Genomic DNA, 15853 nt, shown 5'->3' with positions numbered 1-15853 from the left:
AACTATGTAAAGGAAACATCTACATTATAGAAGTCTCCTAATCATGCTCAGTTCCTGCTTTTTACACAGCTTTATATCCCTTCTAAATTTCTATCCATTCTAATTCAGAGGATGTTCTTACATTTCATGTTTTCTGAATCCACTAAGTCCTTAGGCTCAGTAGGACCATGTCACATTTGTTCCAAATAAGCACTGTATAAAAACACACTTTTTCCACCATTTTTCAATGAATTGCCTTTTAATTTAATATAAAAAACAAGACCACAATTATGAAAAGATAAACAGGAGAACTTGATTAACTTTGCCCTCTCCAAAGTAAACAATTTTAATTTAAGCAGCAGAACTAACACCAGTTGTTTTCTACTAATGATTTTCTTTTTAAGGCTTCAAATCTTTTTTTTGTATCTTGCCTATTGCTTTTATCCCTTTTGAATAGGGATGAACAGTGTGCTCTAGGTGAAACAAAACTCCATTCATTTAATGAAGGTATTCTATTATTTCCAGCCCACCTTACCTATTGTTACATTTTGCTCACTTGTTCTGGTCACTTTACTGTATGTGAGAGGCCTACTCAGTGTCATCTTTCCTTTAGAGGTAAAATGAATGAAAACATTGCAAAGACTGTCCATAACTTTTCAAATGGAGACAAGGACGTTACATATACGGGCTGTGTATGATGAACTGTCCCTCAGGAGTGTGAGAGGCATTCAACGTATTGCACACTTTCCCCAGGAGTTCCCATAGATCCAGATGGTCTGCAGTCCTAAGAAATACTCTAGGCTCCAGATGAGGTTTTTGGAAAGCTTTTCCCAAGTCTTTTCCAACAACAGAAGCTTCAGCAGGCTAGCCAGCTGTAATATCATTTACTCTGCTTGACAGAAGCATTACTATCCTTGAGGACCCAGTTGGAATGGGAATGTCATTAGGACAGAGAAAAGTCATCTTCCCCTTCTTCAGAGCTCAGTCATAATGAAGGTTCTTCAGCGTTCCTCCTCCAAACCTCTTCCTTTCAGAGAAGCCAGGAATCTAGAGGCAGGGAAGACAAGTTGCCATGTCAGGATCAGCAGGAGCTCCCTCCAGCCCACACTGTTACCAAGCCAACTGCAACATCTTCTACACTGTCTCCAGAATCAGGGCCACAGTGCTTCAGCTGGCTGCCAGAGGAGCACCACTAATTAAACACTGCACGACTTCACTATGGCTCATCTGTTCTGTGGGGCTCCTGAGGACTTTTTGACAAGGGAAATTGAAAGCCTCAATCCTAACCCAGTCAATGACAGATTTTAAAGCCTGTATTTCCCCCCAGATTCAAGTGCATACAAGAATTTCTCCTCCATTCATTTTTAAAACTATAAAACAATATAAACCAAGTCCTATCAAAGAGCTGTTGAGGCTTTATGCCTTCAAACCCGGGCAGCAGCACTTCACTGGCAGTTGAAAGTACAGTTTTATCAGTGGCTGAAAGCTTAAAACCATTGGGATAGAAATGGCTGCAACAATACAAAGGATTAGCAGTCCTGCATTTGCAGCCCATCTGCAGACACTGCTTACAGTGACAATAGATGTTTATAAAGAAAATCGACTTGAAACCATCAGAAGCTTCTCTGCTTTAACAGTATTTCAGCCAGATTTTCAACCTAATGTGTGCCCAAAAGAAAGTGCTTTCTAATACTGCATATCTGCCCTATTGGCATCATAAAACTATTTGATTACAGGCCAGAGTAACTTTTACCTTACTACACACAAGCAGCAGACCCAGCAGATACACCCTCCCAAAACAATCCCACACTTTCATAGGGAATACAGTCTATCAAAATGGTGGGAATCAACCAAACCCTGCAAATCATGCCAGAAGAACATGGCATGTATGGATTGTATGGGAGGAAAACATAATCTCCAATTCACAGCACATTGCTCAGGTTACACACTTCACTGCTAAGCAGAGGGCTAAAGAGCTTTCCCAAAATAAAAGCCCACTAAAAACTCCGCAGATTAAATTTACTTGGAGTTTTCAGGCCCAAAACTCAAACAAATATGCAAGGTATTCACTAAGGTACTGGTTTATTCAATCATCTCTAAGGATAAAATCAGACAGATTTGGTACAAAGGTTCACCTCATGAAAACTGCTTTGGGAATTTAAAGAGGAAAAATGCAATCATTACAACTAAGAAGCACCTGAACACCATAGGTAAAAAGTTATCTGCTTTAGCATTATTTACATCAAAGTCACTAATTAAGAGTAGTAATTATTTATTTATCACCGATCTGATGGAAGTTGTAGCTATGAGCAATTTGGAACTTCTCATTCTTTTCATCCTGAAGAAGTTTAAAACAGGAATACCTCAAAACACAAATGATCATAGTGACCTACTGTAGAAAGCCCACAAACAGATTGGTAAGAGCTACATTAAGCAGGTAACTTCAATGGATAACATTAAGAGGTTGTATTGAAGTCTCCATTTCCAGTTTAAATTTTGCCTCTTTAAACACGACTGTTTGCTATTTAAGATTTGTTTTAAGCTTTTGAGCTCCTGTCAGGGAAGTAGATAGTCATCAGCAGGCTGCAATCTTTGGCACACAACCAGCAGGAATGTATAGTTAATCCCTGGCTAGCCATTAAATAGGATCAAATCATATAAATAAAAATCTTACATCATGCATTAAAGACAACCAGCATACAAGCAGGTTTCTGCATTAAGATATTATTCTCATGAAAGGGAAACTTCCTTTCACTGGAATGTGGGGAGGAGAGGGGAAGAAAAAAAGGCATCATGCAGAACTAGAAGAGGCAAAAGTGAATTTATTTTTAAAAAGCACTACAAAAGTGCACAAAGAAAGGAAGCATTTTGTGATCTGTGACTATTTTCCCCTGCTCTCCCCAAGGGGCTTTCAGCACAGCTACCTCTAACAATGTACAGGTGTGACTGCACTTCAGAGCTGCTTTTCATGGGAATTTGCAACACCTTTACATAGGATAAATGCAACTTCACTACTCCCTGCACCGTAGACTGCATGTGGGGAGGTGGGGGGCACAAAAGCTGAAGTGGCCTGCCAAAACAGAAGTAATTTTACTAGTATTTCCCCAACTGGCTGAAAACAGTAAATTCAGTCCTTTAGGAATAAATTACAAGCTGATATCATACTGCCATTTTTCTTGTGGCTCCACTGAGTCTCTGGAAACCACCTGTACTGAACATAAAATCTAGTTTCAGCTGTGCAAAAAAATCCCTTTCCATTGACCTTCAGGATAGCATCTATGGCCTAAATCTGCAACCAACAGCCTGAAGCTGACAGAGCTGAAAGAAATCATATTTGCCCATTTTATCTTACTCTTCCAACTTCTACTATGTTAGCATACTTAGGTATTTCACTGCCAATCACTTTACAGACAAATACTTCAGCTGACAGAAGTCAGCCATTCTTCTGTCTAGGCCTTACAGCTGTGCTCCCACAGATATCAGAATTCAATTGCCAGCACAGATTGTCATTTAGGTTGCAGGAAGCTCGTGTTTTAAAGAGGACTGTGTCAGCAGCTCACATTACACAGGGAGAAATGAAAGAAAGGAAAAGTGACAAACCTGATTGCCATCTCTTAAGATGTATCTCTTCTCTATGACCTGGGAACAACAGAGAATGATCTCAGCTTGCACAGCACATGCATAACCTCGGATTGCAACCAACACTTCACACATGAGCACTGAAACTCATGGCTAACTGGGACAAGGTCTGACCCCAAATCTCTGCTCCAGGCCTACTGCTTTAGTGCAATGCTCTAGCACACACAGCAGTTGCCACCCACAGCCATTCTTAGACAGGCAGTCTAAGCTGTTTAATTATCCTCAACTTCAACACAGTTAATTTAGTTAGCCCTCCTGGGCAATGGAGGCGATGATTTGTGTGTCTCCTGCTTCAGAATCAGTTACTCCCATTCCCTTAGGGACAGTGGTTCCTACTACAGCACAGTAGCCCCACTATGCTATCTTTGCCCAGGGGATGCTTAAAACAGAGCATTCCTTCTCTCATTTGCACAGTGGACCTTAATGGTCTCTTTTCCAGGAAGGCAGTGTAATATTTTTGATTAATTTCTTAATTCCTAAAGGTTGCTTTAACTAGGATCAACAGAACTAACCAGTCTTGCATCTCCCCACATTACTGTCTCAGAATGCTGCAAGCTCTCTGGCCTGCCAGACAACTTCAAAAGCGTAAGCAGAGTGTCTTTGCACATTTGTGAGTTCTTTTTCACTGCTCTATGCAGATTAGGAACTAAATCTTCAAGCAGATCAGCTATCTCCTGCAGGGTCCCCAAAGCAGATCAATCTTTGGCCTCCTCACACCTGGCTTGAACCAGCTCACAGAGTGGAATGTGAAAGGAGCAGCTTAAACTGTTGCTCATGCTCAAACTCCAGAAGCATTTGATGCACAGGATAATAAAACATCATTTCATTGACTTACCTTATCAAAAAACCTGCTTAGTTTGACAGCATTGGATGAACCTGCAGCCAGGTAACGAGGATTGGTGCAGTCCTAGAACAGCCAGAAGACACCGACAAACCAAGCACAAGGAAATCAGTGCAAGGAAGCCAACCACAAGGAAATGAACATACCTTTCCCCTGAGGGAAAACAATGGATCTGCTGATTTCTGTTCCACAGTCACTTCAGAGAAAAAAACAACTGTTCTGTCAATCAAATGCAGAATTCCAAGCAACCCCCTGAATGCTTCACATCTTCCTTCCTTCCTGTACAGTCAGGCAGTGATTTGTACAGGCTACACCTGAGACTGGGAGTGTGTACACAAGCATTCACACAGCACATGTATATTTTTATATCCATGAATCTATATAAAGTCATCTTCATGTTTCATTCAAAGACAATTTATGTCAGAGCTATGAATAAGAAAAAGAAAATTTAACTCCCAGCCAACAATTCTAAACAATTCAGCCAACAATTTGTAAGTGACCTTATCTAATACCCCTTACATCTCCCTGTAATGAAACAAAAAATATCTTTTTCATCAAGCAAGGGGCACAGCCAACCAAAATGTGAATGACTGGCATTACCAGAAAAATCCCCAAAAGCCAAATTTTTGTTACAAGATCTTTACTTCCTAAAAATTGGACTCACTCCCATATGAAAGAAAAACACCAGTGATGACAAGGATACTAACCAAATTTATCTCTTCAGCATTGAAATCCTCAGCCAAGAATGCAGTTCTGGTCAAAACTTCATTCCTCTTGGTTTCTGGGATCTGATCCAGTTTAGTTCCTATTACCAGCAGTGGGATCTGGTTATCACCAAACTGTTCATGGTCATAGTCACTGATGAGGGAAGCAAATACAATCCTGAATGAGGCAATGGCCATGTAAGTGGGCACAAGTACAACATCACCTTCCCCGTGCCTCTCAAAACCCAGTAATTTATTTATCAGTGGTCCGTTTAGCTAAGTTAAAATGTGCAGTATCATTAAATTAAGGAAAGGCTTCTGCATCTAAGTCACTACACAGGAATGCAAGCTTCAGTCATTCTCCTCAGCTAGGATATTCACTTGTCTGTCACTTTTACCTAACCCAAGCTTTCTAGCAAGTAATTTTACAACCAAAAGCAACAACTTGAGCAAGGAATTGCTAGGGGCTGAACATCTGTCCTTGACAGAAGTTAAACTTTTGGAAATTTAAACAATTGTGAAGAACCTGTCTGTGGAGACACTGGAGAATTTTGCAGTTTATACAATGCAAATCCTCTTTCCCATCTCCTACGTTTCTACAGAAACACCTGTGGACCAGAACAGACAGATAAACAATTGATATTCTTCCCACAAAAAGCTACTCCTTGTTATTGCCTTCCTGCTCATGTGTGAGGTTTAGCAACAATTTTCAAACCTCCTTGACCAGATGGATGACAGAAGCACAGAGTTACAGGAGGAAATCCTTGACAAGGTGTTGGAGAACTAATTATGAATGTGCTGTTTAAGCAGAGTTTTCTAAGCTTTTTTAGCCGCACTCCTAAAATAATTCCCCCATCCCTCAAACCAAAAATGTATGAGGTGAACCTCCTCAGTCCTGGTGCATGGAAGGAATGCCACTTTGCCCAGACACATCATCTCACGACATTTCCTGTACAATGGCATCTCTCAGCACAGACAGAGAAATCTTGAGTTAATGGGGACTGGACCCACTCTCACAGAGGCCTCACACAAATAAAGGATGCAATAAACATCTTTTCCCTTAAAGCAAGGTCTCTGCCACCCACTTTGGGAATCTGCTGTTAGAATTGCCTGATTGGCAGTATAAAAGGAAAAGAACAATCAAAAATCAACTTTCTTTGATACACTCCAATTCTTTCTTTCTTCCAATTCTAATCACACCTACTTTCCTGCAGAGACTAAGTACCCTTAGAGATAAACAAAGACTTCTATGAGTGTCTCAGCTCTGCATGTATGTTTTTCACTCACCCATTTGTCACGAGAACTCCTGTTGGAGCGACATCTCTGTTGAGTGCTTCCAAAGACCAGCGATACAAATTCTGAGATGATTTCTTGTTGGTCAAGTCATGCACTAAAATTATCCCTAGAGCGAAAGACAAGACAGCAAGATGCCATTTAAAGATACATATTCCCTTCCTTATCTTACCAAAATGATACCTGCAGGTTCCCAGATATCTGAGAATTAAGTAAGGGATGTATAATCAGTTCAGTTACAGTGAATAAGTAAGGCTGAAAATATCAGGATGCAACAGGTTTTTTAAAGCTGCTTATCAAGAATTGGCTAAGAGCTAAGAGAAAAATCACATGAAAGCAGGAAACAAACAGCCACCTCAGGGTTTAATCTGCAAAAGGCTCGCAGGCATTCACTGATTCTGTCTATGTTTCATGACACTGAAATTCTGTATTACTGCAGCAGAAAATTTAGCCTTTCTCTGGTAAACATAATTATTTTTTGTCACATCATCTATAAAGTCTAAAGGCTTTTTCTCTGTTTCAAAAGAGTTCAGAAAGAACTGCTGCTTTCCTGCATTTTCAAGAATTAATGCTATATACTTGGGAAGGTATCAAGGGGAAATAGACACTGATAAAATTTCACAGACCACTAAATGGCTGGTAGAAGCGTGAATTAATAAGACTTGTTGGACTTAAGATTAAGTTTCCAGCATTTTTCATTACCATGAGCCTTCAAAATGTAAATTCTGAGACAGAGTCAGGCATCCTAGCTGTGCTATTAACAGACACCCACTTCTGATAACCACAGTTCCTAACTCAATTACTGACTCCTGCTAGCAAATTTCTTCTATTTACTCACACCTTCTGCAATATGTGGAATGTTCCCACTTCCTCCAGACTTCAAACTATCATCAGTTCAAGGACAAAATGGAATGATACCCCTTATCTGCATCAGGATTCATTCTCAAAACACTGCACAGCCTACAGGTGGAAAAAACTTACTAATTTAGTCTTTCACCTTAACTCCCAGAGGTGCCACCCACTGTACACACTAAGAACAAACCACATTTCCACACACATTTTCCACTACCCTACATGACTGTGCACAGACTCTCCCACGAGAGTTCCCAGCATATCACAGCTGCAGCCCTATTTCAAAGCACTGATCTCAGTAACTGTATAAAAAGGTAACTCTGCTGCGTGTCCAGCCCCAGTGCAGAGAGAAAATGCCTGATACAACAGAACCTGGCCTGCAGCAACAGATCCAGAGGCACTGCTGCACAACCTGGGAGAAACACTCTCTACCTCCACACTCTCCCTCAGTTATACCTTTGATTGGTCAGTTCCCTTATCTGCTTCACCTGAAACCTGCACAGTTAGCTGCACCAGCAGAAAAAGACTGTCAACATCCAAAAAGGGCAGGCAGAACCAATGACTACTCCTCCCACAGGCAGGTCTACAAGCCAAAGCTTTAGTGCCCAGTCACTGTCCTCAGCTATCACAGTCCCACACCAGGTGGAGAGTCAGCAGAGATGTGTGGATAATCCAAAAACCAAACTGGACCCAGCCCTGTCAACAACCCAGCAGCCTGCACAGCTGCTGCCACAACCAAACACTGCCTGGTTTTCAGTCCACTGCAAGCCCAGAAAGCACAAGCAGTCAGGCAAAAGGAATGCATTCATCTTCTCTTCTTAAATCAGGTCAAGCAGAGGCAATTTGTGAGACAAGCTCTAATGGAGAAATTAATCTAATGAAAGAAACAAGGCCCAAGGTTAACTACCAAAGTCAACAATCTTCATATGCAAGCTGTCTAATTAGTATCTTTTGGGCAGTGGAGATAAATAACTGTATTTTAATGTCATCAATTATAATTCAGATGCATGAGTCCAAGACTTCATTTCCTAATGGGCCCTTCTAAGGTATTTCCAAGTCTGACCCACACTCCCTGGCACACTGTAGATTTGGTATCAAAAGGAAATCAATTTTTTTTCACATACAAAAGAGGCTGGCTTTGAGGGCACAACTCTACTGAAGTCTTATATATAGAAATCTGGTTAACCGTATAAGCAAGAGATACCTAACACAGTTTTTCCCCTGAGAAAGGAGGAAGAAATAACTTGTTAATCACAGACCAAAAATGTTCATTGTGTGGTTTAGCATGTTACTGAAAGGCCTTCAAATGAGTGAGAATAAGGAAAGAGAATCAAACAGAACACTTGAGCCAGATTTTCAGAAGCAGTTGTTAGTCTGATATACATCTACTTGTAGTGAACTATCCTGGGATGACAAAAAGTAACAACTGAAATACTGCACTGTTATGTTTATAATCTCTTATTTGCTCTTGTTAGAGACACAGATGAACTGCTAGGCCTTTAAGACAATATCTCAACAGAAGGCACAAAATATTACTGTCTACATATGCAGCAAGTTGCAAGATCCAACTCTTAAAAATAAGTTGGTAAGCTAAATTAGCAGAGGCAAGATGGTTATCAGCATGTGGCAATTTCATGGGAGACAGTTCAAATTTGCCAGGGTAGGATGTAACTATCAAAGTTCATAACAATGAAATAATGATTTCTCTGCTGTGGGTTTTGCAACAGAACAGACAAGAAAATATGAATCATAAAAAATCTTAAAAATATGTAAATCATATTTGTACAGTATATCAGGCCCAGAAAGGTGAAGGCAACCACTGGACCTTCAAAGCCTCCTTGCTGTGCCAGCTGCACAAGGGAAAGGCTGATAGAGCCCTTCTGCACAGCTCTGCCTGAAATATCTGCCATTCACAACTGAATCCATAAAATTCTGCCTACAAATGGTATCAGGTTTTTTTCCTGTATAAACCAGAAAGGAGAACAATGTACCCCTAGCCAGGCTGCCCCAGAACCAAGGGACAGCTCCTAACAGAGCCAGTAGCAAAACCATATTTACACCAAGCCAACTCACCATTCAGCAAATTGTAGAACACTGCTCGTGTGCTTTTCACACTGGTGGCACTGCCCACGGAGCCTCCAACGTCCCACAGCTCAATGTAATAGGTCTTCTCCTCTGGAGTTCCCTCTTTGTAGTCATGGATCTGAGGGAAAATTCACATCATACATAACTACAGCACCACGTCACAGGAGTTAATCCACATCACACTTATACTTTCAGCTGGAAGGATTATTGCACTTGGATAGAAATTTGGAAATTCTCATGCTGACACCATTTCAAACCTCTCAAGTGGAAGAGATGGAATGAGTCAAGCAACAGTCACCGGACACCAGAGGGATGGAGCTCACCATCTCATGTGAGTAAACAGGGAGCACCCTCTGCTTCTCAGTATTAAGAAACCCAACATCTCCTGATGTGCTCGGACACAGTGTTTTGCTAAAGCAAATGGAAAATTTAAGGTCTTGATTTCTCACAGTTCTTAAAACCCACATGGCACCACTGCAAGAACAGTAGCACAGGTGACAGACCTGGATTCCAACTGACCACATTTTTTCCCACTCAAATTCTGACACCTCAACTGAATTAATCAACAACTTCTGCCCCCAGATCTGCTGAGTAATTTTGCTCCACAATCAAACAGGACTGCCGTGTTCCTCTGCTTAGATTTTGGAAATATATTCTTAACCTAGGGCAATGCATTTCAAGAATGCAGCAAAGAGCGATGTAGGAAAAATGCACTTATCAATGTCCCATGAGGGCTGTAGGCTGGGCCAAAGAACTGCTGGATGAACATCCTCATTCTTCCCACAGCAGGTACTGCAGCAAGTAATCAGGAGAAGAAGCAAGCCCATGGTCACAATTGTCACCAAAATCCAGGAAATAAACTCTCTAACGGAGTTAGGTTAGAAAATCCACACTAATTTGTTCAGCAGTGAGGTACCTGAGTAGCACTTCACCAAACACATACATCAGTCACCAAAACTTACAACTATATCTGCATTTTGGCAAAGGAATGAGCCAGTGCTCACTGGCTTACAAGTTATGCAGTTCTCTTCATTAATTAATATTTGATCTTCTATTGGTTATGGATTTCTCACTTCTCATGCTAACAAGCCCACCTTTTCAGCCTTTTTATTATCTTTTTCCCAGATAGGGAGTCTTATTAATTGTCTTTGTTGGTTTCTTCTCCAGCCCTGCTTTCTGTAACATGTCTTTGTGGTTTATAAACTCTGCATTCCTGGTGTCCAGGTCTCAGCAATCAATTTCTCCTTTTACTTTCCTCACCCAGGTCTACGAGCACTGAAGCACGTCAGGCCCTAATTTTTAATTTGTTTTTCTAACACATGGATATCATCCAGAGCTTTCCCGTGTTCCCACAACCCAAATGAGCAAACTGTTTTTCCCCACTGTGAATGGCTGACGACTTGGCTGTTCCTTGCCTGTTTCTCAAGGAACTGGCCACCCTGTGACTTGTACCACGCCAGGAGCGGAGCTGCGAGTGACAAACGTCCTGTCTGATTGTGACAACCCTGGAAAGTCAAAACTTGCTTACATGCAAGTACTTGGCTCACATTTGACGCTACTTGCATCAGAAGATTAAGCCCTCAGCAAAACAGGTGATCAAAGTACACCTCCTGGGGCGGTAAGTAATTGAAATAGAGTCAGGGCCCTTCCCTCACACGTCAGGCTCAGGGCCACCAAGAGGCCGGGCATGTCACCTACTCGCACATCCACGGAGCAGCCCACTGTCCAGGACGGGTTTCCCAGCACCTGGTTGTGGCACAAGAGGTGAACGAGCGACGATTTTCCGACACCTGCAAGTGCACAGAGAGAAAACAACTCCTGGGAGGCGGTGCCAGGGTTATTTACAGGTGGCGAGCCCGGGAGCAGCACTGAGTGAACGCGGGCGGTGCCGGCCCCTCAGCGGGTAACGGGGAGGGAGGCGAGGAGCAGATCCCCACGGAGCGGCCCCAGGACACACGGCCTGGGGACACGGACTCACCGGAGTCTCCCAGCACCAGCACCTTGACCCTGTCCAGAGCCGCCATCTTTACCCAGCCTAGCAACAACGCCCGGCCGCGGGGGCGCCCGCCAATCGCGGCGCGTGTTCTTGCTGCTTCTCTCAGCCTATTGGCGGGCTGCTCGTGCTGCCGGGGAGCCGCTCACTTCTGATAGGTCTATCTTCGTGAGGGCGGGAAGGCGAGGTGCGAAACTGGCAGGCGATTGGCTCGCTTCCCTGTCGCTCGCCCCGCCGGGCGGCGCGCGGGAAGGGCGGGGGCGGTGCGGCGCACGCGCGGCGGGCGCGGCTGACGGCAGCGGCGCGCGCGGCGGTGACGCGGGTGGCGGAGCCCCGGCAGCGCCGCCCGGAGCCGGGAGAGCTGCGAGCGGCGCCAGGTCAGTGCCGGCCCCGGGAGCGCGGGGTGCCTGCGGCCCGCGGAGACCCCGGCACGGCGCCTGGGTGCCGCAGAGCGGCCCGCGGGGCCCGTGCTCTCTGCACGTTGTGCCCGTCTGGGCCCCTTCCTCGCCTTGGCTCCTTCCCACCGTTTGCCGTTCCTCCTGCGGTGTTCGTTGAGGCTTCTTCTTTGTTTGGTTTTGTCTTTTTTTTTTTTTTTCCTTTTTTTTTTTTTTTTTTTTTTTTCCCCAGAGGTACTGCTGACCTCCTCTTGTCCTACAGAAACCTACACAGTTCGATGTTTAAACCTCAGCACATGCAAGTGGGTAGGGAATGGGAAGCGGCGCAGCCGGCGCAGGGGTTCTCCCCTCAGCGCCGGTAAAGCTTCCTGTGCTGCTGAGCCCGGGGCTCTGTGGGCTTTGTCCTGTGCAGGGAGATGCAGAGTTACGGGCATCTGAGGGGCGGCTGACTGGCAAAGCCAGCTCATTCCTGTCTGCCGGGTTTGAGCCAACCAGCCAGCGCTGTAACCACTCAGCTTGCCAGGTCAGCAAGGTGAGGTTCGTGGGTTTGATTTTTTTTTTTCTTCTTTTTCTTTTTGGTTGTTTTATGGCTTGGGGTTTTTTGTATGTTTGTTTGGGTTTTTTTGTGTATTACATTTCTTCTGGCCTCAGGAGCGTGCTGGTTCCCTGAGAAGCAGGCAAACACCACATCTCATAGTGGAGGTGGTGTTAGATGGGTCCAGCTGTCAGGCATTGCCATTCCAAGAGGCTCACAATGAACAAGGAAGATCAGCATTCTCAAAAGGATGTTCAGCCATGCACACCTAAGGTGCATTTTCATGAAGTCTAGGTAGCTCAGTATTTTTCATCCTCAAAAGGTGGACTTTTTCCTTTCATCTTCTCCACTTTTCATCAGTGGCATCTTCTCTTACTGCTGGTTCTGTTGCTCATCAGAATTTTCCACCAGCTCATTAAACATAGCAAAAAGGAAAATAAAAAGTATTTTTCTACCTTAAAGGGATCAGTTTGGTGCACAGGATGGTGGTGTGAGGGCAGATCCATGTGCCTGGGAGAGGAGCACATGCCTTTCTGGCTGGAATGAGGCCTGATGGGAATTGCATTCCTGTCTTCAACTTCCCCTGACATCCAGCTCACTTTCTCACAGGATGCTTTAGGGGATTCTTTTAAACAAGAAACTATGTTAATTAATCTGGTGTCTTGTTACTTAGTTTCTTTGTTTCTTTATTGCTTATATGCACCTTGTATACCCACTTGCTTGCACTCTGATGCACTAAAACTGTACTGAACCCAATACCTCGTACTTTTTCATTGTCTTTCTGGAATTTCCAAAAGGTAATATTGCTCACATCATTTATCATGATGAAAAATGTGGTGTTCCAGGTCTTACTGAATCCATAGTGTGAAAAGCACTGCTATATATTGCTTTTATTACTGTCAGAAAAGTAGAAAGGAATGCTGGGGTTAAGCCCACTGTGCTTCGTTGTAATCATGACTTCCTAGGCTTGATATGTGAGAGAAATGATGTCTCTTCCCTTTAAACAAACCCCCTGAACCTTACAACTACATTATGTGAGGCCCAGTGCTCACACATCTCCAGAATAACACATATTCCCCTGGTAGGTTCAGATCAGAGTGTAAATTTTAAGAGGTTCTGGTGTCCATAATTAAAGTTTTCTAGTGGCCTCATGTTACGATTAGGTCAGTTTTGCCACCATGTGGGGAAAACTCCCCACTCGTCTACATCCTTAGCCATGCATTCTTTTCTCTGTTTTGTGTTGGCTCTGGTCTGGTAACATAAATGATTCAATTCTTGAACTTTTCCCCTTTGCTCTCTCTGAAATGTCCCACTTTTTTATTTTGGCAGGTTAGTTTTTCACTTTTTATCAATTTGATTCACATTGCTACGTGAATAGTGAACTTCCAGAATTAGGACAGAAGGGTGGGGCTTGTGGCTAAAGGTAAGGAAGGAAAATAAAGACTTCCTTAGGGGAGGGAAGGCATGATTTGACTTAAGCTGCAACAGGAAATTTCATCCATTTTTGTACATGCACACAGGTGGTCCTTTAATTTCCTGACACCTTGCTATTGTTTATGCTGGGTTAAGATTGTAAAAGTGATTGAGAATTACATCCTGAGCCTGCATTGTTCATTTTCTGCCTGGTGTGGTCAAACCTTGTGGCCTTATTACGTCTGGCTCCATGTGAAAACACATGTGAAATTAGGGGAAAATGCCCTCATTTCAGCCGGGCCCCTCAGCCTTTCTGTGTGCAGCTGCAGCACAACTTCTCATCCTGAGTGAAGAAAACCCTTTGATACCTGTGGCCCCTGGTTTCAGTTTATGGAAAGCCAACAAGAATGTGGGATTTCAATGAAAGCAGGTTGTTCTTTTCTGCTCTCATACTTCAAGGCAGGTCTTGCAATGAAAAGACACTATTTCTTATCAAGATGTAGTGCAGGAGGAAGGCTGAGCAGCAGTGTTCATGAACTCTCCAGGGAATGAAACTCAGTAAGCTCTTGATAAAATGTCAGAAGACTTTATTTTGCAACTGATGTGGGATAAAGGCAGTTCTAGGCTCACTGCAGAGAAATACAAGTGAAAACAAGACTTGAAAGTGGAAGATCCTTTTTTGGAAAGGATGAGTGGTGTCTGAGGTTACATTGTACAGATGTTGGAAATCTTGATGGCATGTTTTCCCACTGTAGCTCTGAAATTTATGCCTTCCTCTTCTCAGGAAGATTCAGGCTTGCTTCTCTTAGCTTAACCTCATCATCTTCTGAAAGGCAGAATTTTAAATCTGGTTAGAGTGAGAGACTACAAAACTGGAATCTGGTGTTTGCAAGTGACAGCTGGAGCAGGATATGGCATGCACTGGCTCCAGGAAGCCGGTTGTACCTGCCACATTTATGGCTGAGGGGGTTCTCCTATTATAACCTGATTTTGATTTCACCTGGAGAAACTGTCAGTGGTGTAAGCAAGTAACTTTCTTTTCCGCTTTCTTAAAAATCTTGTGTCAGAAGCTTGCAGAAACATTTTCCAAGCAAATCAGCAAAAGCTGGTTTCAAAGATTTAGTGGAAAAGAGCACTAACTAAATAAATGTGGGGAAAAGTAGGAAGCACGTGTGCAAGTGTTAACAGTGTGTCTGATAACCTAGGTTCACAGACAAACCTGCTACTCCAGGTTGTCCTCCGAAGGAGATCTGGGATGTTACAGAAGCTTTGTATATCCATATGAGTCTGAAGTGCAGTCTGCTTCCCTTTTTAAGATCCTACTTTAAAAATCCTCTGGCAAATATATGAATAGTTAGACCATTGAATTTTCTGGGTAAAATTAATGTGAGTCTCAGAAGTTACATGTTGAAACAGGATGATCTTCATTTGCAGTATTGGATAAAAATTCATATTAATTCACTGGCTGATGTAGGTTTTAATATTTTCTGGTACTATTTTCATCTACATTGTGGCTTCTAGGTTATCACCCTTTTAGCACTTTTTGTCTCAGTTTAGTCAGGAAAAGCAGGAAGAAAATCAGATCTAACTTCACTACTACAATTACTGTTAAGAGTTCATTTAAATTGAAAACTCTTGAAATTGGTGTGTGTGGAGGAGTTCAGTTGCTTTGATGTTGCATCAGGAAAGTCCTGAAAGTGGAGGTGTTTGCTCAGTTCACTTTCTGCCTTCTCTGTGGTCTTTGACTCCATCATACTGAAGGGGTTTTTTTGCAGTCACCTGTTCTCCCCCTGACATCCTTTCTGCCATCTCTGGTCATGCTGAAGGCCTCAGACATTTTACTCTTACTTGTAACCTTTGGTACAATCTTGCAGAAGGTACCCTGATTTTCTTCACCCAGCAGATCTGACTGTGTTGTGTGAGTCTCTTTTCCCAGTGTTGCCTTTTATAGACACATCAGTATTAATTCTTTCAATGACAGATTTTTAAAAACCCAACAGATGTGTATTCAGGTTTGCTGTCCTACTGTGTTAACACAGACAGGTCTGCTTTCCTCCTGTACATGTAATACTGAATTGTATTAGTGTAATTACCCAGAACAGTTCCCCACCAATTGTCTCTTTT

At 43.0% G+C, this 15853-nt stretch overlaps 2 protein-coding genes across 3 annotated transcripts in view; one reads left to right on the top strand and one right to left on the bottom strand.

The window, feature by feature from the left end:
- Positions 1 to 219: 219 nt before the first annotated feature.
- RABL3 (RAB, member of RAS oncogene family like 3) lies at positions 220 to 11514 on the bottom strand. Its single transcript, XM_063394033.1, has 8 exons — positions 11372 to 11514; positions 11092 to 11183; positions 9382 to 9511; positions 6451 to 6565; positions 5167 to 5317; positions 4454 to 4525; positions 3580 to 3618; positions 220 to 1026 (listed from the first exon to the last, which is right to left on the bottom strand). The coding sequence occupies exons 1-8, from the start codon at positions 11415 to 11417 to the stop codon at positions 961 to 963; spliced, it is 711 nt and encodes a 236-aa protein (XP_063250103.1). The 5' UTR covers positions 11418 to 11514; the 3' UTR covers positions 220 to 960.
- Positions 11515 to 11612: 98 nt separating this feature from the next.
- Positions 11613 to 15853, top strand: part of GTF2E1 (general transcription factor IIE subunit 1) — a 49393-nt gene continuing 45152 nt past the window's right edge. The window contains exon 1 of one of the 2 annotated variants that reach the window (XM_063394031.1): positions 11613 to 11763. The gene's annotated coding sequence lies outside the window, so the exon portion shown is untranslated. Of the gene's footprint in view, positions 11764 to 12007; positions 12314 to 15853 lie in introns of those variants that run through there. The other variant, XM_063394032.1, reaches the window with a different exon arrangement.

The sequence above is a fragment of the Prinia subflava genome, chromosome 3, assembly GCF_021018805.1.
Source record: "Prinia subflava isolate CZ2003 ecotype Zambia chromosome 3, Cam_Psub_1.2, whole genome shotgun sequence".
Taxonomy (NCBI): Eukaryota; Metazoa; Chordata; class Aves; order Passeriformes; family Cisticolidae; genus Prinia; species Prinia subflava.
The sequence above is the reverse complement of the archived record's forward strand: the minus strand, read 5'-3'. Positions and strand labels throughout refer to the sequence as shown.